At 38.9% G+C, this 22,614-nt stretch overlaps 1 protein-coding gene and 1 pseudogene across 7 annotated transcripts in view; one reads left to right on the forward strand and one right to left on the reverse strand.

Annotated features, from left to right (window-relative positions):
- E(bx) (nucleosome-remodeling factor subunit NURF301 E(bx)) overlaps positions 1-22,614 on the reverse strand; it is a 464,290-nt gene that overhangs the window by 310,553 nt on the left and 131,123 nt on the right. For all 7 annotated transcript variants that reach the window (XM_068230140.1, XM_068230142.1, XM_068230143.1 and 4 more), the window contains 2 exons: positions 16,748-16,930; positions 12,621-12,842 (listed from right to left, as the gene is read on the reverse strand). In XM_068230140.1, coding sequence (XP_068086241.1) covers positions 12,621-12,842; positions 16,748-16,930 — 405 coding nt within the window. The remainder of the gene's footprint in view (positions 1-12,620; positions 12,843-16,747; positions 16,931-22,614) is intronic.
- LOC136885006 (piggyBac transposable element-derived protein 4-like) lies at positions 10,227-12,020 on the forward strand (annotated as a pseudogene).

A 22,614-nucleotide genomic window follows, 5' to 3' on the forward strand; every position in this document is an offset into this window, starting at 1 on the left:
TCGGTATATTTTCCTTTCTGCTGCGTAGTTGTCTAGTGTTACTCCTAGCCTCTTGAGAACTACCCGTCATTCTGTTTGCAAACATATTATACAACCTTAGGTAAATGATAATTGGCTGATGATGCTCACGAAAAGGGAGCGAAACATGTACCATACCAACAACTTACCGTATTTACTCGCGTATTAGACCCCTTTTTTCCCCACTTTTACAGCCAAAAATAATGAAGGGGGGTCCAATATGCGATAACGTCAAAATTTTGTGCAGCGAACACATGACTTCTAGGTTATAAAGAGCTATAAATTGTATGTGTAAACATTCTATACTATTATTTAACAAACTTAAAATGTATTTAAGTTATACTGGCTATTTTCATCGGAAGGCAGTATTTCTAAACATAAAAAGACAAAAAATGGTGAACACAACTTTTAGGCCTACGGTACATATAAAAGTCCGTTTTAGTTACTCATATCACGTCATTCGTTAAATCTCATTAATTCCTCTGGTGAGGTTGAGGTCAGGAAGGGCATACGGCCGTAAAAACTCGCTACGAAGATTCGTCTCACTTCATACTCGATCCCATAGAAGAAAGGGATAAGGGTATCGTGTTATCATATAATTAAATATTGATGCAAAAGAACTTGATGGCCAGTCATTTGTCTCTGTCAGTTCAGCAGAAGGCCTACCACACAGTAAACTTGATCACTGCTTTCATTTGAATTATCGCCTTGCGCCGCCAACTTCCCTGCCTTGCTACCGGCGTGTCGGCATTCTAAGTGACGTCATCTTCACTGCTATCTCTCGTCAGTCGCGTCAGCCATGCTTCATTGTTCATTCTCTTTGAGCCATGCACTGCAATCAAGAGCACACGAGGTCCCGTCTTTTTGAACCTTTCAAAAATAATTTCGTTCCCGACTATAGAGTCTAAACAGTGTAAATCTATTCCCAGATGGTCTCTGATATTCGCAGTTGGTGTATATGCAGCAGAAGCCACTCCTTCCGAATAAAGTCGTGCTGTAGAAGGCATGCCAAACCATCAGCTGATAACTAGCGTATGTTACGAGTTGTACTTCCGAATGTAATACATAGTAACTGGAAACATTATTTTGATAACTGCGGCTGTTGAAACACAGACCCTTATTTTTAAGTATATTTCATGCTTGTTCTCTACATTTATCACATCAGTATTTGCGTAAACAGCTGTCCATGAGATAAGACAGACCACATTGTTTAGGTTAGGTATCGTATATTATCGCCCTGATAGTGCCAAAAGTTCGATGAAAAAAAAAAAAAACCAGGAAAATATGCCGTATTTATGGATATCTACAGGTGTGGCGGTAATGCGTTTTATTATCATAATGTTTAATTTTGTACGTTCGTTGTCTCTTTTTTTATTAACGTATACCCGGGCATGTTTTGTTTGGCGTCTCCGAAAATCGTTTAAAGTACGTGGGGACATAAAATTATTATTATTTGTTAGGTACGTTGGTGAGTAAAACAATCGTTTTAGTTGAATAGCTTTTATCACGTTTTAAACTTACTTCTCTCCAAATATTTACCTATATTGGCCCGAGTTACGAGATGTTAAACGACCACTTTGTTAATGATCTCGCCTGCTGTATAAATAGCAACAACCGCGAATATTTCTCAACTAAAGTAAACTCGTTTCCTCATCCCGAGGTGGTACAGCTCTTTTTAGACACACCCCCAGTGGAGGGGAGTTACATGTACCGCTTTTACCGCATATCAACCTTCCTGCCATTCGTGAATCTGGCAGTACGGTACCGGGAATCGAAGTCAGACCCCGGAAAACAGCAACTTCTTGTGCTAACTATTACGCTGGCGGACATTATTAACTACAAAACACAGACATATAGCATGATCTGTGCGACGTCATCAGAGCTGCAGTAGACCTACGCTAAAGAGGTGGACATTTCTTAACTACGAAACACAGATGTAACGCATGGATTTGACGTGTTTTTCATTGCGTAGGTCGTACGGACGAAACTATTCACAAATTTGTGCAATGTCATCAGTGCTGCAATAAGACTTGTACCCGCTTCGAAGCGGAATCGTCATCGTTCTCTGACGAATTACGTTGGGGGTCTTATAGGCGAGATTTATTTTTTTCATTTTCTTCGTCTCGAAAAGCCAGGAGGGTCTAATACGCAAGGGGGTCTAATACACGAGTAAATACGGTAATAAATATAAGTTTTGAATACATTATTATTGTATTGAATAGGTTGTATTTAACAAAATTATAAGAATTTGTATCACAAGTAGATCTTCAATATGGACAAAAAATGAAATTTATAACCTCATCCTAGGTGTCGATGATGTCATCCTCTTCCATACGTGAACCAATCACAGTTATAAGCAATGGAGTATGGTGTCTAAAACAGTATTTTTGTTATAAATTTGTTATGACAGTAAATGTACTTCTAAGGGCGGGTAGGTTGGTCCCTGGCAAGTGTATTGAACACATCTCTCTTCCACAATCATTTTAAGGCGAGAATAACAGCATTTAAAGTAATATTATATGTAATAATCCTTGAGGCCCCATGACTATATTTCTATCGAATTTAATGCATTCGAGAACTTGAAGATCGATAGTCATTCGAAACAATTCGAAACCCTACTCTCGAGTTCAACACAACATTGAAAAGGGGATGTAGGCCTAATTTACGCGGTACAAGAATTCCATAAACTGCCTACAAACAGTATACCGGTGACCAAATTACAATAGAAGATAAAAAAGAGGATTTCGCCATCATGTTGGCTGCTTTTGTATCTAATGTGTTTTATTTTATTAGATTAGAGAATTAAAAACTACTTGTGGTCAATTCTTGTTTGGCTTGCCATTACAGGTATTAGATTTTTCGAAGAGTTTGGCTCTGGATGATCAAAGTTGCTGAAATGAAAGAAGTTTTCAGAGCAAAACTGACAAAGTTTCCCCGGTAAAACTGAATGTAAAGTTTTGAGATTTTTAAGTTACGTACCGGTGATTAATGTTTGAAAACGACCCCGCGGTCTAACTTGCCTGCATCTCACCTGGAGGGCCCGGGTTCGATTACCGGCCAGGTCAGGCATTTTTACCTGGATATGAGGGCTGGTTCCAGGTTCACTCATTTTACGATTACCTTTAACTGAGGAGCTATTGAATTGAGAGCCTGGAACAACGGCCGAGAGGACTCGTCACACTGACCATGCTTCACCTCGTAATCTGCAGGCCTTCAGACCGAGGGCGGTTGCTTGGTAGGTGGAAGGCCCATTGGGGCTGTAGTTTGGTTTGGTTTATGGGTCTTTGTAAGATTATAACTAGGGGGCGGATTTCTATGACAAGTCATACTTTTTCTCTTAACATTATATCTTATAGTCTTGTATTTTCAACACTTTTCCAAGCATGATAATCAAAATTAAACAGGTTTTATTGGGCATATAATTGCATGTTTGGCTTTCTTAAGTTTTATGACATATTTTGAACAAAATATAATTATAATGGCATATTTTGGCAATATTCATTTGAATTTCTGTTTATAAAAATCAGAATAAACTCTTGAAATTATTTTTCAGGACAGACTGGAATATACTACTGAAGAACCATTCTAAAGTAGTGTATGGAATATTTCTAACAGGTAGGAGCTATTGTTTGCTAGCTGGGTCAATTCCTGGAAACCGGGCTATTGTTTACACGGAAGCACAGGTAATTCTGCAGTTATTTGTCATTGTTCTTATCTCTCTCCTTCGTTCCACCTTCAACACACTGAATGACCTTGGTCATTAGGGAGCTTCAGTCATTCAGTTCCTTTCAATATGCCTAAAATGAAAGTCTCAATTTTTTGGGAAGTTGCGAAGTTTTGTTCGCGAGTTTGGTGAAAACATATTCAGTACGGATGGAGTGATATTCTGTAAATTGTGCGAGGTAAAAGTTACTGCCGAAAAACGCTTCTCTGTGCAACAACACTGTAATACTGTAACTTGATATTGTGCACTCGAAAATAGGCAACGTCTGCTATTCGAAACCCCGACATCAAGTTCACAGTGTTCACAATTTTCACAAGATCTCTGCAAGATGATGGTTTCATCTAATATTCCTTTAAAGAAACTTAACAGCCGAAGCTTCAGACAGTTTCTTGAAATATATACAAAGCATACTGTTCCCAATGAATCTACTCTCAGGAAGGACTATCTGACCCCTTGTTATGAAAAGATGTTGGATATAATAAGGCGTGGAAGACAGTAAGATATGGGTTTCAATAGACGAGACCACAGATGTGTATGAAAGATATGTAGCAAATATACAGGTGTTTGTGGGCGAAAGTGTGTGCGTGCGCATGTGGGAGTGGTTGTGAATGAGTGTGTATACAGGGGTCTGAGTGAGAGTATAAATGGCTGGGTGTTCTTACTCTAATATTTTCAGGATAAATCAAGAAAATTATTCTTCTAAGGCTACAGTGTTTGTACTGTAAATATGCAAATTTAAAATTTTCTACATAAGTTTATATGTAATTATTCAGTAGAGTTTATGTACACATGTGGAAATGGAGGCACTTCCGTGTATGTGGGGCTTGCCCTTTCTCCATCTACGACCCCTAAATTGTACATGTACAATTTAAGGAAAATAATAATAATAATAATAATAATAATAATAATAATAATAATAATAATAATAATAATAATAATAATAATAATAATAATAATAATAAATGTGATCGCTGGCACGCTGAAGGAAGACCGGCCTGGAGATACCTTCCTCCTGACATGTGAGGTGCTAGAGAAGACAAACCATTCCACCATTGCAGTTCTCTTCGACAATTCAATGAATATGTTGTGGCCAAATGGGGCAAAGAGAGAGCACATTTTTCTATTCATAACTGACGCTGCTCCGTATATGGTGACGGCAGCCAAGGGACTTAAAATGCTATACCCGAAAATGATAAATGTGACATGTCTTGCACATGGCTTGCACTGGGCAGCTGAAGAAGTTAGAAGTAGCTACCCTGAAGTTGATAAATTAATATCGAACTGTAAGAAAGTGTTTGTCAAAGCTCCACTTCGCATTCAGAAATTTCAAGCACCTTCACTAACCCTATCACCCAAGCCAGTTATAACACGATGGGAGATTTGGCTTGATGCCACAGTGTACTATTGCTACAACTTAGATGTCGTGGAGAAGATCGTGAAGTCTTTTGATCCTGCAGAATCGTCCTTCATAAAAACCACTCAAGATTTATTTTCAAGCACTACATTAAAAGCGGACCTGGCTTACATAAAGTCCAATTTTAATTCTTTATCTGGAGCAATCACACAACCAGAAGTTTCAGGTGCTGAACTAAGCGATGCATTGGATGTTGTAAAGTGCATTGAACAGGAATTAAAGCATGCAAAAGGAGCAAAAGCATCTAGGGTGTGTAGGAAATTAGAAAATGTACTGGAAAAAAAAACAGCGGACTTGTGTACCTGCGTGGAATAAGTGACATTCTTTGTGGAAACCCTTCATCTGCAGATTTCCTGGAATTTTCTCCAAGTGTTTTAACTCTATTCAAAGTACGCTCCCGTTACATCATGCAATGTCGAAAGAAATTTTTCTCGCTACAAGACGATACTCAGCGACAGCAGGAGGGGATTCTCATTCAACAATCTTAAGATGCATGTGGTCATAAATTGCAACAATTCTGATAATGGAGACTAGATCAGGTATGAAAGTTTAATTCAAATAACATATGTTCTGTGTATAAATTAAAACTGATTGAATATTGAACAGTGAAAGTAACTATAGTGTTCCACAGAGTCCGTCCTTGCCTAGGAGTATGCAGTGTAACCTTAACGAGTTCATGAAATATTCATCATTTTAGTTGATTTTGGGTTAAAGATTTCGAAGAATTAAAACTTTTTAAACTCTAAATTAATTGCAGCCTGTAGCAATCATAATAAAAGTGTTTCTATGTAACGTATTCATGAATTCGTTAAGTCATATTTTGAATTTTATAGGTCATATTTTTATGTTTTTAGGTCATAAATGCTTACATATTTCATAAATTTTTAGGTCATAGAAATCCGCCCCCTAATTATTACTGCACATATTTCAATTTGTGATGTTAAACTGTTGATGGTTCATTAGTTCCTGGATTTTTCGTTTTCCAGTGTTGTATGATTTTTTTTCCATGGTCCCACCAAAACCGGAGAATCGAGGTTCCACTAACACTGATCAGTTTCATCGTGAAACAACAACAACAATTATTTCTATATTCCAGCTAGAACAAGGTTGGGACATTAATTGCATCTTTCCATCTTCCTCTATCTAACCACCGGTGTTGCTCATCAACTGTGTTCCAATCCAGGTTCCCGTTCTTGATCAATATCAACCACCTCAGCCTGGATCTACCTCTTGTTCTCTAAGCCTTCATCACCTGCTTTGGTATCCCTCCCTTTTCCATCGTAACATTTTTCAAACTATCTCAATTTACCTTTCTCCATTCCTTACTGACATTGTCATTTCTTACCCTGTCCTTTCTTGTCCTTCTGTTCATACTTCTTAAAATGTTTATCTCACTGGCCTGGATTTTACTCTCCTGACATTTGATCAGTGTCCGGGTCTCTGCTGCATACTTCAGAGAGTGGAATTAAGAGCTATAATTTGATCGCTGTAGGGCTACTGGAAGTCTGGTCAGGAGTAATCTTGCTAAGTGTAGACCATATAGACAGTGAATCAAAGCCAAGTGTTGGACACCACAAAATAACCTGTCACCCTGAGAAAGCCAATGACTTTGGGCAAAGGAGCTCTCCTAGGAGGGATGGTGGGTTCACAATGGAGGAAATACCATTGAAATTCATGACTCAGCAGCGTTCGGCCCCCAAGTTAGGGGCGGCCTCTGTACTATGCTGGCAGTAGCTTTAAAATGTCTATCAGATGTGGAAATAACAGTAATATGGCCTGTTACCACATCCGGACATTTAAGTTTCATGCCATCTGGCTGCATGCTCGTCAATTTTGACATTCCATTTTACTCTAAGCCTACAAAACGGCAGAGTCAAGTGATTCTCTCTTGAGTGTCTGTGGCCGAGCTTTTAATGAATTTCGTTGGGTGAACACTAAGTGTGACACCAGAGATCTTTGACATGCCAACATCATACGACGTGGAATGTCACATGGACTTCTGTCTGCTCTCCAAATATCTGACCACCTCTGCTGGGTTTGAACCCACTATCTTGTGATCCGGAGGCCGATGCTCTACCACTGATCCTGTGATGCGGGGTCGAAGTGACATGAGATGAAATTTGAGAGAGAGAAGAATTAAGGTGTGGAAATTGAAAGTGAGAACAGGGAGAAATTTGAAGAGGGAATAAAGAGAAGAGTTCCAAATGAGGATTTAAAATGGTGTGGAACTGGAATTCAAGATAGTATTTATAGAGAGTGCAATAGAAACTTGTGGACAGACTAGTGTCAAGAGTAAGGAGAAAGGAACTCCTTGGTGGAGCAAGGAATTTAGAGAAGCAGTGAAACAAAATAAAACAGTTTGGAAAATATGGATGCAGAAAAACATATATAAGCAGACAGAGAGTTACAAGGAAGCAAGGAAGACGTGTTAATGGACAGTGAGGGAAGAGAAGCACAAATGTTGGGAGAAGTTTGCAGGAGAACTGGAAGATGATGTGAGAGCAGGTAGAAAGAAACTTTATAGGCTGGTCAAAAACAGCAAAAGGGAGAGGGAGAGAAGAGTTTTTAACACACACAAAAAAAAAGTGAGTTAGTGCTTGAAGACATCACAAGTGGTGGAGAGAGAAAAAAAAAAAAAAAAAAAAAAAAAAAAAAAAAAAAAAAAAAAAAAAAGCACGATCTGAGGGACTATGAGGTAAGAGAGATATCGCTGGGAGAAGCTGAAAAGGCAATCACAAGAAAATGCATTCTGGGAGAGCAGCTGGATGTGATGGAGTAATCAGTGACATGATCAAAGCTGCCAGCAGTCTTGGACTCTATTGAACAGGAAGAGTAATCAGAGCAGCGTGGAGAGAATGAGGAAGAGGAGAGATAATACCACTATTTAAGAAAGGTGACAGAAGATATGTGAGAACTATCGAGGAGTCACCTTAATTCCCCATGCTGCCAAAATATGTGAGCGGGTTGCGGAAGTTAGTACAAGAACATGGTTTCCAAAAGGGAAGATCAACAGTAAATTTGATATTCGCAATGAGATTAAGGCTGTAGTGATGATTTTTACTTCCAGAGGGCAAATAATAGTGTACAGTATCCAGGGTAAGAGTAATAATCTCGAATACCACCCTCACTGTTTTTTCAAAAATATCGCTTCTAAAATTGGGTACGGGTCTTATTTAAAATGTTGGGAAATTTATCTTTCCGAATGCGCATAAATCGGGCATCACTGCCGGCACGGCTTGGCAACAATGTTCTCTCCGCTCGCAGTATACGCTTGGTGTCAGTCTCACGCACATTCTCGGAGTATCAACATGAATTCCACAAAGCGTTTGCAATCTTTTACTGCGAGTGAGAAACTTAAAGTAGTTCGGAAAGCTGAAATTATTGGAATTCGTGCCGCCGGTAAGAAATACGATATTGACAAGTCGTGTATTTGCTATTGGAGAAAGAAGAAAAATGTGCTATTAACATGTAGTGGTGATTGTAGAGCTTTTCGTGGACTGAGTGTACAGTTTCCAGAAATTGAAAACAATCACACACTGACGCCAACCGGTCGCATTCAGCGCCCAGAAGTTCACCTGCTGTGTTTGTGGATTTTGACGGCATGGAATCGTATCCCTGGAGACCTCATACGGAGAGCTTCAGGAAATGTAGCATTTCTAATGATATGGATGGCAGCGATGACAACATTTTGTGGGAAGGTGATGGTGATGAAAGTTTATTTGTTTTATTTATTTTCTAATCATATGATGTGTGTTAGTAAAGATTGTAAATGATTCTGACTTCATTTTTTAATTTTTTTTAAATTTTGTTCTTTCAAAATAAGGGTGCGGGTCTTATTCGGTGGCACGTGGTATTCGAGATTATATGGTATATTGAGAAATAAAGGAGATGGTACACATGATCCAGGCATTGTACAGAAAATGCAAAAGCAGAGTTAAGACGAAGAGTCTAAAGAGAAATGAAGACGGGAACTGAGACAGTGAAGCGTGTTGCCCTCTTTCTTGATCATAATGGACCAAGTACAGAAGGAAGTGAAAAGGAAGATGGAGCCAGAGAATATTACCGCTTAGTTATTTGCTGGGGTAAGAGTGAACATACAGTACAAATTCAGTGAAGTAAAAGAGGACTGGAGCACGAAAATAAGCAATAACAAGAGACAGTGGTATGGATGAGGCATAATAAAGTTAAACATCTGAGCCTGTGGAAGTAGTTGACTCCTTCAAATAATTGGAATGTGTAGTGATACAAGAGATCACTAACAGGGTGCAAATGGCAGAGCATATGATATATTATGGAATGAAAAGGTTGTGTTACGATACAAGGAAGTGTTATATAAGGCTGACATACGAAGTTCCTCAGAAGGACAATTGAGAAGATGAAGAAGGACCTTACAAGGAACACAGAGATACAGGAAGGGCTGGGGACAGAGAAACTACAAAACAGAATAAGGACCAGTAGACTGAATGGTTTGACCATGCTGGCAGGATGAAAATAATGAGAACCCCTACAGCAAACTGACTGGAACAAGACCAAGGGAGAAACCAGGGATGAGGTGTGAACTGACCCAGTGTGTTCAGGCTGAGGTGGTGGTCACTGGTCATTAACCACCACCAGCAGGGAGTCTGATAGAGAGCGCGGAAGAAGGGCTACTATAGTTTTGTGCAGCTCCTTTGATGAATGGTCTATGCTGCAGCAGGCCCTAGGTTCAATTCTCAAGGGATTTTAGATGCGCGTTTACTTCTTATAGTGCCAGGCAGCTGATCTATCGGCCATGCGAGCTGCTAGTAAAAATGCCGTGGGCCGATCTATCGGCCATGTTTTTCCTTCACCTGTATCTTCTTTCCCAGCTGCACGATGGCAGCATAAGTAATACCAACGGAAAGACTGAAGTTTTTACTCTCTAGAAATATCAATAACGTGCGATATTAATACCAGTGAAGTTTTATAAAAGCTTTCTTTCGACGCATTGCAAGTTTTGTGTGTGGTAGCCCTGCGCTTTGCCACTTCGTGTAACTTGCTTGTTATCTCGTTAGTTTGTACGTTTATTTATTTAACTCCGATAGTGTAACGATGGCCAAATATATGAAAGAGGATAAAATACGCAATGTTTTAACATTTAGTGAATCATTAGAGTGTGATTTATCGCCCAATGACAGCGACGACTTTGCATCTTCTGACAACAGCGATATTTCTGTAAGTCCGCTGCCTAGGCGTACGACTGTTTCTCCGACGCAAGTAGGAATAATTCCAAGTAGCTCTGATAGTGAAAGCGAACTGACAAGATGTTTCCTCAGATTCTGTTGATAGTTCAAACAGTGATTGGGAGGAAGTTACAGGTGACACAGATGATCCGCCTAATACCGGCTTTGGTTATCATGAACTTCAAGGACCAAAACATGTGCCCCCTCACAACTCTACACCGTTGGCTTATTTCTACATGTTTTTTATCATCTTCCTACTAAAAAATTTTGTAGTTGAAACCAATAGATATACAAATAATTTTCTCCAGACCCATACCAACCTGTCACCTTCTTGTAGAGGTAAAGATTGGAAAAATGTCACTCTAGTGAAATGAAAGGATTTATTGCCTGCCTGCTACAAGTGGGTCTCATCAGACAACCCACGATTGCATCATACTGGTTTACTACTCCGTCACAGTTATTACCACAGTTTCATGATATGTTCCCCAGAAATAGTTTACAATTGATCCTAAAATGTTTTCATCTTACTGACAATAAAGATCACCCCACTCCTGGACAACCCGGCTATGATCCGTGCTCCAAAATTCAACCCCTGATAGAGCATGATAATAATGTATTTAGACTACATTATATTCCCCATCAGCATCTCAGTGTCCATGAGAGTTTAGTAGGCACAAAAAAATCACACCCAGCTCAAGCAGTATTTACTAAATAAACACCACCATCACTGGGGCATAAAAATTTAGATGCTATACGATTCAGTTACTAATTACTGTTTGGCATTTTTTTATATACTGTGGTGCAAAGCACACTCCCAGTGACAAGACAAATGTTCCGAAGCATGGGCTAGCTCATACAGTTGTTACGAAATCATTGAAAATGATAAATTATCTATACAAAGGCTACCATGTTTTTATGGATAATTATTTTATGTCCATACCCTTGGCAAGGCAGCTATACAAATGACAGACTTTTGTAACAGGAACCATTCGTCGCAACAGAAAATTTCTACATGCCTTCTCAAGTAAGTTCCAGATAAAGGAATGAAAGTACTTTTGGCAAGGTCCAGTTCTTGCACCTGCTTTTAGAGAGAGAAAATCAAAGCGTTTTCCTGTTTTACTAGTATCAACACACAGTAAAGCCGGAGATTCAAGTTGTAACCCTGTCCGTCGTGGTGATATTCGTAATGTAACCAAACCAATCATCATCCACTCATGCAATAACCACATGGGGGGAATAGATACATCGGATAAGATGCTATACGCCTACTTGGATGAGAGGCGCACCGTCAAGTACTGGAAGAAAGTATGCTTCAACATATTTTCAAGAATGGCTCTGAATTCTTACATAAGTTATAAAGAAAATCTCGCTAGCGTTACTAAGCCCATGTCACGTTTGGATATTATCATAAACATTATTAATTCATTAGGTGATGAGTGGTTGCAACACAAAAAAAACTTCAGTGGTGCACCCACCTCCAGGAGATGGAGGGAATGGCGAGAGATGGCTTCGGAAGCTGCCTGAGAAGAAGGAGAAGAACTGCTGAGTTTGCAGGACGAGAAGCAAAACTGGGGTTGGGAAGAGGAGAACAAGAACAGTGTGCATGAAGTGCGAAAGAGGAGTGCATGGGGAGTGCTTTCCTGACAACAAGTGCGAAAAGTAAAAAGAGGTATTGTGTATTTAACCTGCGTGTGCATAATTTCGTAAACATTTGTCATTCTCGGAAACTACTATCAAGAATTACATAAAACTTCTAGATTTTTGTTCAAACTTAAGTGAATATTCTCACAAAGGTCCATGATAAATGTAAATTTTTCAAAAAAATAATTTTTTAAAATTCAAACATTTTTAAATTAAGAAAATAAAACTATTGCAATTATAGTGACACTCACGTGTTGTCTATTCACCTGTGTGCTGTGAAAAATAGAACAGGGATACCTACAAAAATGTTAAGTAGGAAAATATTTTTCATCAGTGTGTGCATTTTCATTAAAATTGTCTTGGCATTCTTAGCGCAACCACTACATTACAGCCTGGCATCAAAAGAGTTAATTGTTGTGGCTTGGGGCCTGAATGTTCGTGCACATCTGAAACTCACAACACTACCAACCACCAGAGAGATATGCAAAGTGAAGAAGGGTATCCAACAGTAAAATTGTGATAAATCCACATGCAGTGTCAAGACGTATTTGGGACAAGGCCATGGAAGAAGAGTGTTCAATGCCAACAGATACATGCACACGATTGACGTGTAAATACATACCTAGTGCGTCGTGCCACACGTTCGCAAAGACGACTGGCTTGATGCACGCCTGCAGCACTATTAGAGCTCGAGCGAAGTCCCGGGGGTTGATGCAGGCGCTCACGGCAGTGATCCAGGGCTTGCGGAGCAGTGGCCAGTTTGGGTGCATGAAGGATGCCTGTATATTAGACTCCATCTGAAGCACTGTCTGACGCAATGTGCTCACCAGGAGTGCACGAGTGCCTTATAACAAAGCGGAGGTTAAATCAGTATCACATGAAACAAATATCAAACAGCAATTTATTTAGGCAAGACCCCAAAACTCACCGAATAAATTTCCCTTACTTATATAAATAATACAGCACTTTTAAATCAAGAAAGCATTATGACTTCTGAAATATATTTTTGAAGTAATTTCTACAAAATGTTATCATTTAACAATCTACTAAACCTTATTCTGCTCAAGTCAGGAGATGAAGATCATCATGAGTTGATTTATAGGATGATGACAAGATGTCTATCACAGACATCCTGTAATAATTTTTGCTAGCAGATTCACAAAACACATGGAATGTTTTTGGCGATATAAGGGTGGGGACGGGATAGGACTGGAACAGTAGCAGCTGTGGCCTTACTTAAGTACAGACCCGCATTGGCTGGTGTGAAAATGAGAAACCCGAGAAAACCATCTTCAGAGCTGCCGACGATGGATTAGAACCCACCACCTCCAGAATGCCTTCAGAGCTGCAGACAGTAGAATTTGAAGTCACCCCTCCCAAACACAAATTCTCAGCTACTCAACCTGAACCACATGTCCAACCCGTTCTGTGATGATACTTGAACTAACAATAGAAGGTGAAAGCGAATACTGCTATTTCTATTTTAAAAATGTAACTCACCAAGTATACATTATTTTTAAATTACCATTTGCTTTATGTCGCACCTACACAGATAGATCTTATGGCAACGATGGGGTAGGAAAGGGCTAGGAGTAGGAAGGAAGTGACCGTGGCCTTAATTAAGGTACATCAAAAATGAAAACAATGAAGAGGAAATAGAAAAGAAAGTGAAAATAGGTAATCATGACAGTGGGGTTCGAACGCACTATCTCCCAAATGCAAGCTGATAGCTACATGACCCAAACCGTGCAGATACTAGCTCGGTACCGAGTATATTTATGTACAACTCAAACAGATTTCCAGGGAGGATTTTTTTTTTTTTTTTTTTTTGGCATAAGATCTATCCAATAAAAACCACAATAAGGGTAAACTGTAATCATCGTCCTCATCATCTTGATCAGTTTCCAGAAGGTGAACCCAGGTCTGTTATTAATTCTGGTGCGAAGTTTCACAACTGTATGTCCTTGCAGACGTCAACCCTCCATGGGATTTAATAATAATAATAATAATAATAATAATAATAATAATAATAATAATAATAATAATAGTTATTTGCTTTACGTCCCACTAACTACTTTTACGGTCTTCGGAGACGCCGAGGTGCCGGAATTTAGTCCAGCAGGAGTTCTTTTACGTGCCGGTAAATCTACCGACATGAGGCTGTCGTATTTGAGCACCTTCAAATACCACCGGACTGAGCCAGGATCGAACCTGCCAAGTTGGGGTTAGAAGGCCAGCGCCTTAATCGTCTGAGCCACTCAGCCTGGCCCAAGGGATTTAAAAGGCAGCTCCTAACCTGAGGGACCATCACTCTCCCAAGAGCGTTCCTTTCTCTGTTCAAAGCCAAAGCCTGTCCCGCCTATTCCCTTACACCTGGCCAGACACTCAAGAAAGGAACATACCGATATATGCAGTTTTGTCTAAACATAAAGAGAAAAAAGCCCGACAGCACTTCCTGAAACTCGGGATTTCAGTTCAGGCGTACCCACAGAAGGCACAAGTATACAGTGGCATAGCAATATTAAGGGGGGCCAACACAGAAAAGAGACTGGTGCGAGTAAGTGGAAGCAATAAACAACCTTTATTCCTCAATAGAAAATATACCATGAATTCGGTACTTCATTACACCATTCATGTTCAAAGAGCAACTATATAAAAACCAGGAAATGTTTTGGCTCATTTTGAGCCACTGCCAGCTAGAAAAATAGATTATATGTGTATTTACAAACTTTCGTTATAAAAATTGGTACATTATAGTATTTTGCACATATTAAAAAGTATTACAATAATTTAAAAATTGTATGGATAAATGTCAGTCATTGAAAATGAAAATCCACAACCTGTTTCCAGTCATCTGACCGGGCAAGGAATGAAACGAAGCCCCATCCAGCGGCAAGGATAGGAACTGAACCGGCTGCCAAAGCCTGTCGCACTCCTGTGGGCAATGATTAATGACGACAGATGAAATGAAATGATATTGAAATGTTGCTGGAATGAAAGATGACAAGAGGATGGTTGCCTAGTTGTACTTAATCACCACAACCACCAATGAAGGATGACAGGGAAAACCAGAGTACCAGGAGAAAACCTGTCCTGCCTCAGCTTTGCCCAGCACAAATCTCACATGGAGTGACCGGGATTTGCACCATGGAACCCAGCGGTGCAAGGCCGGTGTGCTGTCGCCTGAGCCATGGAGGCTAAATACGAGTCATTACAAGTCTTTAACCCTTTCGCATTCAGCCTATACGCAGGGGTTTGCTCGAAGAAGCTCAAACTAATTTCTGTGATTTTCCAACCAAATTACAAAAATCAACACTTAAAACAGTTTAACACATATTAAAATAAAATAAATCACACTAATACAGGAGAGTTTCAGAAATTAACATACTTTGGATGTATTATTATTGGCAAAAAATCAACTATAAAAATAAATTAAAAAAATAAATTACAGTTTTCAATGACAGAAAGATCAGACATTATTGTGTCTTTCTTCTTTACTCTAGACCTCAAAGGAAGAACATTTCATTCTGAATAATTTGATATCAATAAGATGTGTGTGCTGCAATTCACTCAGGAAGCATGGCACAAAGTTATTCATTGTACACGTAACTGCCATCGATGTCGTCAGGTCCTCGCGGTCCGATGCACAGTGGGCAGTTGCGACTGTGTCACTTCCCAAATAACGGGAATCACTTTCAGAAAAAGAAGGTCAATATTACTGTCTAAATCATCTGAATATTCAAGGATAACAGCCTCATTCGTCCTTGAATATGGCCCAGCTATTGCTATGAAAAGATGACGCGAGCATGTGCAACAACGAAGTTATGCTAGTTGCTTTACGTCGCACCGACACAGATAGGTCTTATGGCGACGATATGACAGGGAAGGGTTGGGAGTGGGAAGGAAGCGGCCGTGGCCTTACTTAAGGTACAGCCCCAGCATTTGCCTGGTGTGAAAATGGGAAACCACGGAAAACCATTTTCAGGGCTGCCGACAGTGGGGTTCGAACCTACTATCTCCCGAATACTGGATACTGGCCGCACTTAAGCGACTGCAGCTATCGAGCTCGGTAGAACGGAGTTATGAGAAGGAATAAAATTATAGTTCGCGAAGTACAGTAAACACACGACATACCAAAGAAATGAAATAAACTTTAAACTAAACACCGATAAGATCAAATTGTTGTATTCATAAGCCAACCAAAACAGATCCACGCAATAACAACTTTGAACAACCATACATAAACATTCATGGTCAACAGATTTCACTTGTTGAAAATAAAAATATTTTGTAGGACTGGTGGACATATCTGTAGAGTAAAACGCAAATTCAACGCTTTAAGTTACTATCACGATCAACCGTTACCAATTAACAGCCACGCAAATGACCAAAATCTCTAAATAGGACAGAGCCGATGTATCGGCGCTGTGAGCTTTCTTGTCATTACCTCTCGTGCCAATAGATTGGCGCGCTGAGTGCGGAAGGGTTAAAATATTCTCTTCACTTCTTGATGAGAGTGACAAAATTTGTTCAAAGATAGATGCAGATCTAATGGGTACTGGAAGATATCAAATTATACGTGTTCATTTTTGTTGCCAATATTGGTATTTAAGGAAATTACAACAGAATCCAACGAGAAGAGTGAAGACAAACACTACTGGAGGAAAAAAATAACCTATTCTGTCACATTAGTAATAACTATCCACATTTTAAAATATAGTATTTTTGAGGGGCAGTAGAAATACCTACCATGAAGAGAGCCAATCCACTTGAACTCGGACGCCTGTGTCAAGGAGAACTTGTGAGATAGATGTCTTCTCTTGTCCCGCTCCTCATTGCGTTGAGGCTTGTTCAGGGCAGCAATGTTGGTGCTGTACTGGTTGGTGTAGTTCTTGAAGCTATTCTCCATTCCCAGCTTGAACATGTACGTGCCTGCAATGTCAGAGATCACTCTTTTAATTCATACCTAGGATCAGATAACAAATGCAAGCTGATGTGTTTTTTCTTTCTCTTTTTACTTGAGAGAGCTCAAGCCAACAGACTTCATGAAACAACAAGTATTCCAGAGGTGGCTGGTGATGTACAAATCTCGGATAACACCATTCCGCTAAAGGAAAGGAAAAGAGAGGAGGAAAAAACACTTTCGATACTGAACCAAATATTAAAGCATTCTGTCATACTACCCTGTTCTACCTGCTAAGCAATAAAATGTTTCTGCAATGTTGGATCCATGTTTTCCATTCAGGTTCTATTTTGGACTCTGGTTTCTCTGCCCAAGATTTGGGCAGCTCAAGGTAGGATTCGGGGGCTTGGGGATAAAGCCACTTCTCACTTAGACGGGCCGGAGATGTTTGGGCAGAGTCCAAATCATGTTTACTAATTTACTGGCTACAGCATTTAGGCCTTAGGGCATATCAAGTGAACTCTTTGCAATAAGGAAGGAGGAAGTATTTCACGTGTTTAATTGCGCCCCATTGGCTCACTCCTCACACTCAATGCACTGTGTGTAAAGATGATGCCGCAAAATTTTGATTTTTTTGAACACTCCTATCATATTAAATCTATATAAAAATATCTACTTACCTCAACATGAATTTTTGCTATTATTGCTCCGTACAATCACATTTGTCTTAGCCCTAAAAAAAGTACTTTGTCAGTTTTTGTGAAAAGAACGTGATTTCCAACAAAGATAGGCCGGGAAAAGTTGTGCAATAATGGGAAAAGACCTTGAATTCCTGAACTAAGTTGAACCTTCAGGATGTTCAATTTTGCTTGCTGGTTAACAGTGAGCTCGCTGAATAACCCGAGTGATATTTGTTGCATGATAGCCAACCTAAGGATTAGGAGCATACCATGTGAAGTTGACTAGGCTGGTGCATAACTTTTTAAAATTTATTTAATTTTTACAATTTGCTTTATGTCACACCGACACAGATATGTCTTATGGTGACAATGGAATAGGAAAGTGCAAAGGAAGAGGCCGTTGCCTTAATTACGTACAACCCCAGAATTTCCCTGGTGTGAAAATGGGAAAACACAGAAAAACCTGCTATCTCCCGAATACAAGCAGATAGCTACATGCAGAGGTGCCAACCTTTGAAGTGGGTTATCAGTAATCCCATTTTTAACTCCCCCTCCCCGACAAAACGTTTACGAGTCAAATACAAAGCACCCCGTTTGCCCTTTCCTACAGCAATCTATTCTAAAGTATATCATATCACACAATAAAATTTGCTCATTACCTGTTAGTTCTGCAATAAAAAATTCTTTGTAGCTTGTTTCGCACCCAGCAGCTGCTTTTCGGTGTAGGTTTTCTTGAAACATACTTCCATCTGAGATGACATTTTCGTCTTCAGAACCATAAGCGATTCCAGTGTAGATGTACTTAATGTAGGTCTGAATTCTGTCTGATTTTTCCTAACAACACTGAAAACTCTTTCTTTGGGAGAGTTACTATGAGGTACACTTAGTACTGCAAATACAACATTACTTAAGGTTTTATACTTAATTTGTCTGCAATGTTGCCCCAATTCACATCAAAGTTAGGTCCATGTACAATATATTCAGGGAAAGTATCACACTGGTAAACTGCAAATTCCTCTTCAAGTTTGTCATATTCACTTTCCTTGACCAAAGTTGGGAATCTTCAAACAAAATATTCAAGAGATGAATAGGAAACCTTCATTCTGAGAGAGATGTCCACAACTTCGGCATCAAGGGGAAATTTCCTGGTAATGTAACTGCAAGCTGCCATATAAAACTCTCTTACAGAATTATAAAACATCTCTTCATCACAGTCATTATCTTTCAAGTATGCCCTAGCTTTTGCTCCAATTACCAAGTCCTCATTGGCTTTCTGGTATTTGCTCCTCTTGAATTCAACACTCAAAAGGGAGGTAGATTCTGACTGAAGAAAACATGGCTGAACAAATCTGACCAGTAGGTCAGTTAAAAGACCAGTAAGTTTCCTCCTGAGAAGATGTATGGCTGGAGCATCTTGTTGCAGAAATATATTCACAGAGTTGAAAACAGGAAGTGAACTCTGAAGAAAGTAGCAAAACAGTTTTGTGTGTGGGTCTTGTATGGAAGATTTCACAGTTTCAAACTGCTTGGTGGTCTCATTTTTATGGTGGGTCTCACTACAAAACATGAATAATAACATAATAAAAGTTCTTTGGAGACTCCTTTGTTAAAAAATGGAGGTCAAAAGAACAGGACATCTTGCCTCTCGTTCTTGTTTGGAAAAGATGTTTATTCTGCGCTGTCTAGAGGGTTTGTCTTTGAGAGCAACCTGGTGAAGTAACAATGTGACACAGTCTGACAGTTCATGCAAAGCTCTGGAGAGAAGGGAAGTAGAGTTTTGTCGTCATCTAAAATATCATGTGAGGGAGGAGGGAGATTGGGCTGTGCTTCTGTGATGTCGTGTTTGATTATATCTCTTGTTCGTCTTGTCTGTTTTATGTCTACCCATTCCAAGGATTTACTAATGTTCTCGTATAAGATGTTTTTTTTTTTGCTCGTTATTGATTCTCTTCACCGTTTTCTAATTTATCAAGAACGATGTGGATGTTTTCAAGGTTGTTCATTAGATTTCCTTTATTTATCATACAGATAATTTGAAGGTCCTGTCTAATATTGGTGAATTTGTGGTTGGACTCTTTCATATGGGATCCCATGGCAGAGAATCTTTTGTATTTTTCAGCATTGACATGTTCTTGATATCTAATTAAGAAGTTCCTTCCAGATTGTCCCACGTAAGTTTTTTTACATTGAGTACAAGTTAGCTTATAAATACCAGATTCCTAGAATTCGTCATCTTTAAGTTTATTGTGATTAAAGAACCTATGTTTGTGTTGTTGTTGGTTGAGAAGGCTACTATGGTGTTGTGTTTCTTGAATAAGTTGGCGATTTCGTAAATCTTCGGGTTATTAAAGGTGAATTTGACATATCCTTTTTCTTTTTCTGAATGCTGTTTAAGTTTAATCTGTTGTTGATATTTGCATTTAGTAATGATTTTATTATTTGTGCTTATTGTCGTAATGTTTTTTCTTCTCAATTCTCTCTTTATACAGCTGAAGAGGACCACTAAGTGGTCGAAACATGTCCTGTAAGTGCTAATTTATATTCAATTTTGCCTGAGTCAATAATAAAGTATCAATTAGGTGGTTATTTTACTAACTTCTTGATTATATTCATCTATACGGTCATGAAATGGACAACTTATAATATCTTGGTGTGGTGTCTCTGTTTACGAAAGTACCTGTTGATGGTGTTATGTCTCATTAACGATATTTTCACGGAAGGCTTGACCTCCTCCTACTTTCTATGGAATGGGAAATATTATGAACAGACAGATGGCGTGGCCATGGGAAGTCCTCTCTCTCCTGTTGTGGCTAATTTCATGGAAAACTTGCAAACCCAAGATCTGGTGGTGTTATGTGGATGATACGTTCGTCGTATGGACGGAAGGTGAAGACAATCTTAGTCACTTTCTGGATCACCTTAATCGCCAGCACCCTTCCATTTGTTTCACCATAGAAATGGAATCTGATGGCAAAATACCATTTTTAGATGTTCTCGTCACCAAAAAAAGAGGATGGGTCTTTAGGACACAGCGTTTATCGTAAACCTACACACACCAATAGATATCTCCACGCAGATTCTCACCATCACCCTGCCCAGAAACATGGTGTCCTTAAAACTCTGACTACCAGGGCCAGGAGGATTTGTGAAGTGTCAGCTCTACATCCCTATACGGAATTTTAAGACTCCCAAATTCCCAAAGTGGTTTAATCATAAATTGAAGTCTCTGATTATTGAAAAGAAGAAAGCACACAAGCGATACAAAATATCAGGTCTCAATAGTGATTATCAGCATTTCTCGAAATTAAGAAATGAATGCAAATCTGAATCTAAATCTTGCTATACAATGTATGTCTCCAACTGTGAACGAAGTATTACTTCCAATCCACAGAAATTCTGGCAATATCTAAGTTCTAAAAGGTCATGTAATAATATTTCTTCAACAATGCATCTTAATGAAGTTACAGCCGATACTGGAGAAAATATTGTCAGTCTTTTTGCTAACCACTTTTCATCCGTTTATTCTTCTTATCAGAATAGTAGTAGTATGTCATATGATTATCCTTTCTCTGTCAATCTATCAGTTATAAACATTAGTAAGGCAGAAATTTACAACAAACTGATATCTCTGGAATTAAAGAAAACTGTCAGACCTGATGGTGTTTCAACGTACCCGCTCAAGTACTGCTCATTTATTTTATGTGAAGCACTCTCATCTGTTCAACTTATCATTAAACCAAGGCGTTTTTCCAGTGGAATAGAAGAAAGGATTTGTTAGTCCAGTTTTCAAAAATGGTGATAAAACTGACATAAAACAATACAGACCAATTATAATTTCTTCTCATATATCCAAAATTTTTGACTCAATAATTCTTGACAAAATCACACCTCTCTTTAGAAACATCATCATTGATGTACAACATGGATTCTTTTCAGGACGGTCAACCTGTAGCAATCTTCTTTTATTCTATCAGTTCCTCTTGGATGCAATAGAGAACCACTCCCAAGTGGACTGCATTTATACAGACTTCTCAAAAGCTTTTGACACTGTCGACCACAATATCTTGCTGCAAAAACTAACAGGCTACAGAATTAATGGGCCTCTCCTCTCATGGTTTGAATCGTATCTTAAAAATCACCTGCAGATTGTTAAAATAAGGAATCATTTTTCTGCGCCTATTATTGTTACTTTTTACTATCTACATAAATGACATTAAAAATATACTTAAGAATTCTGAATTGCTTTTGTTTGCTGATGATGCAAAATTTTTTATGCAAATTAATTGTCCACTTGATTGTTTAAAACTTCAAGAAGATTTATATCATCTGGAAAAGTATTGCATTCAGAATGGGTTGAAACTTAATCATGAGAAATGTAAAATAATATCGTTTTTTAAAAACAAGAAGAAAATATAATTTCAGTACAAATTTAGTAATAACAACATTCTAACTCCTGTTTCACAAGTTAATGACCTTGGTGTTTTATTCAGTTATAACCTATCGTTTAATGAACATATTGAAAATATTTGTAAGAAAGCATTTCAAAGATTGGGTTGCATTACTAGATATTCTAGAGAATTTTCAAATTTAACTACCTATCGATTGCTGTATGTGTCTATGGTATCCCCTATACTGTTTTACGTCGCACCGACACAGATAGGTCTTACGGCGACGATGGGACAGGAAAGGGCTAGGAGTGGGAAGGAAGCGGCCGTGGCCTTAATTAAGGTACAGCCCCAGCATTTGCCTGGTGTGAAAATGGGAAACCACGGAAAACCATCTTCAGGGCTGTCGACAGTGGGGTTCGAACCAACTATCTCCCGAATACTGGATACTGGCCGCACTTAAGCGACTGTAGCTATCGAGCTCGGTGGAACCCTTCTCATCAGAGCTCTATCCATAGATTAAATTCAGTACAACATAAATTTCTTCGTTTATATTCATTTAGAGCAGGATTCTCATATGATAATGTTGATTATACATCCTTACAATAGTCCTTAAATATGAATAGCCTGTCAAAACGCCGTGAATTA

The sequence above is a fragment of the Anabrus simplex genome, chromosome 13, assembly GCF_040414725.1.
Source record: "Anabrus simplex isolate iqAnaSimp1 chromosome 13, ASM4041472v1, whole genome shotgun sequence".
NCBI classification, from domain to species: Eukaryota; Metazoa; Arthropoda; class Insecta; order Orthoptera; family Tettigoniidae; genus Anabrus; species Anabrus simplex.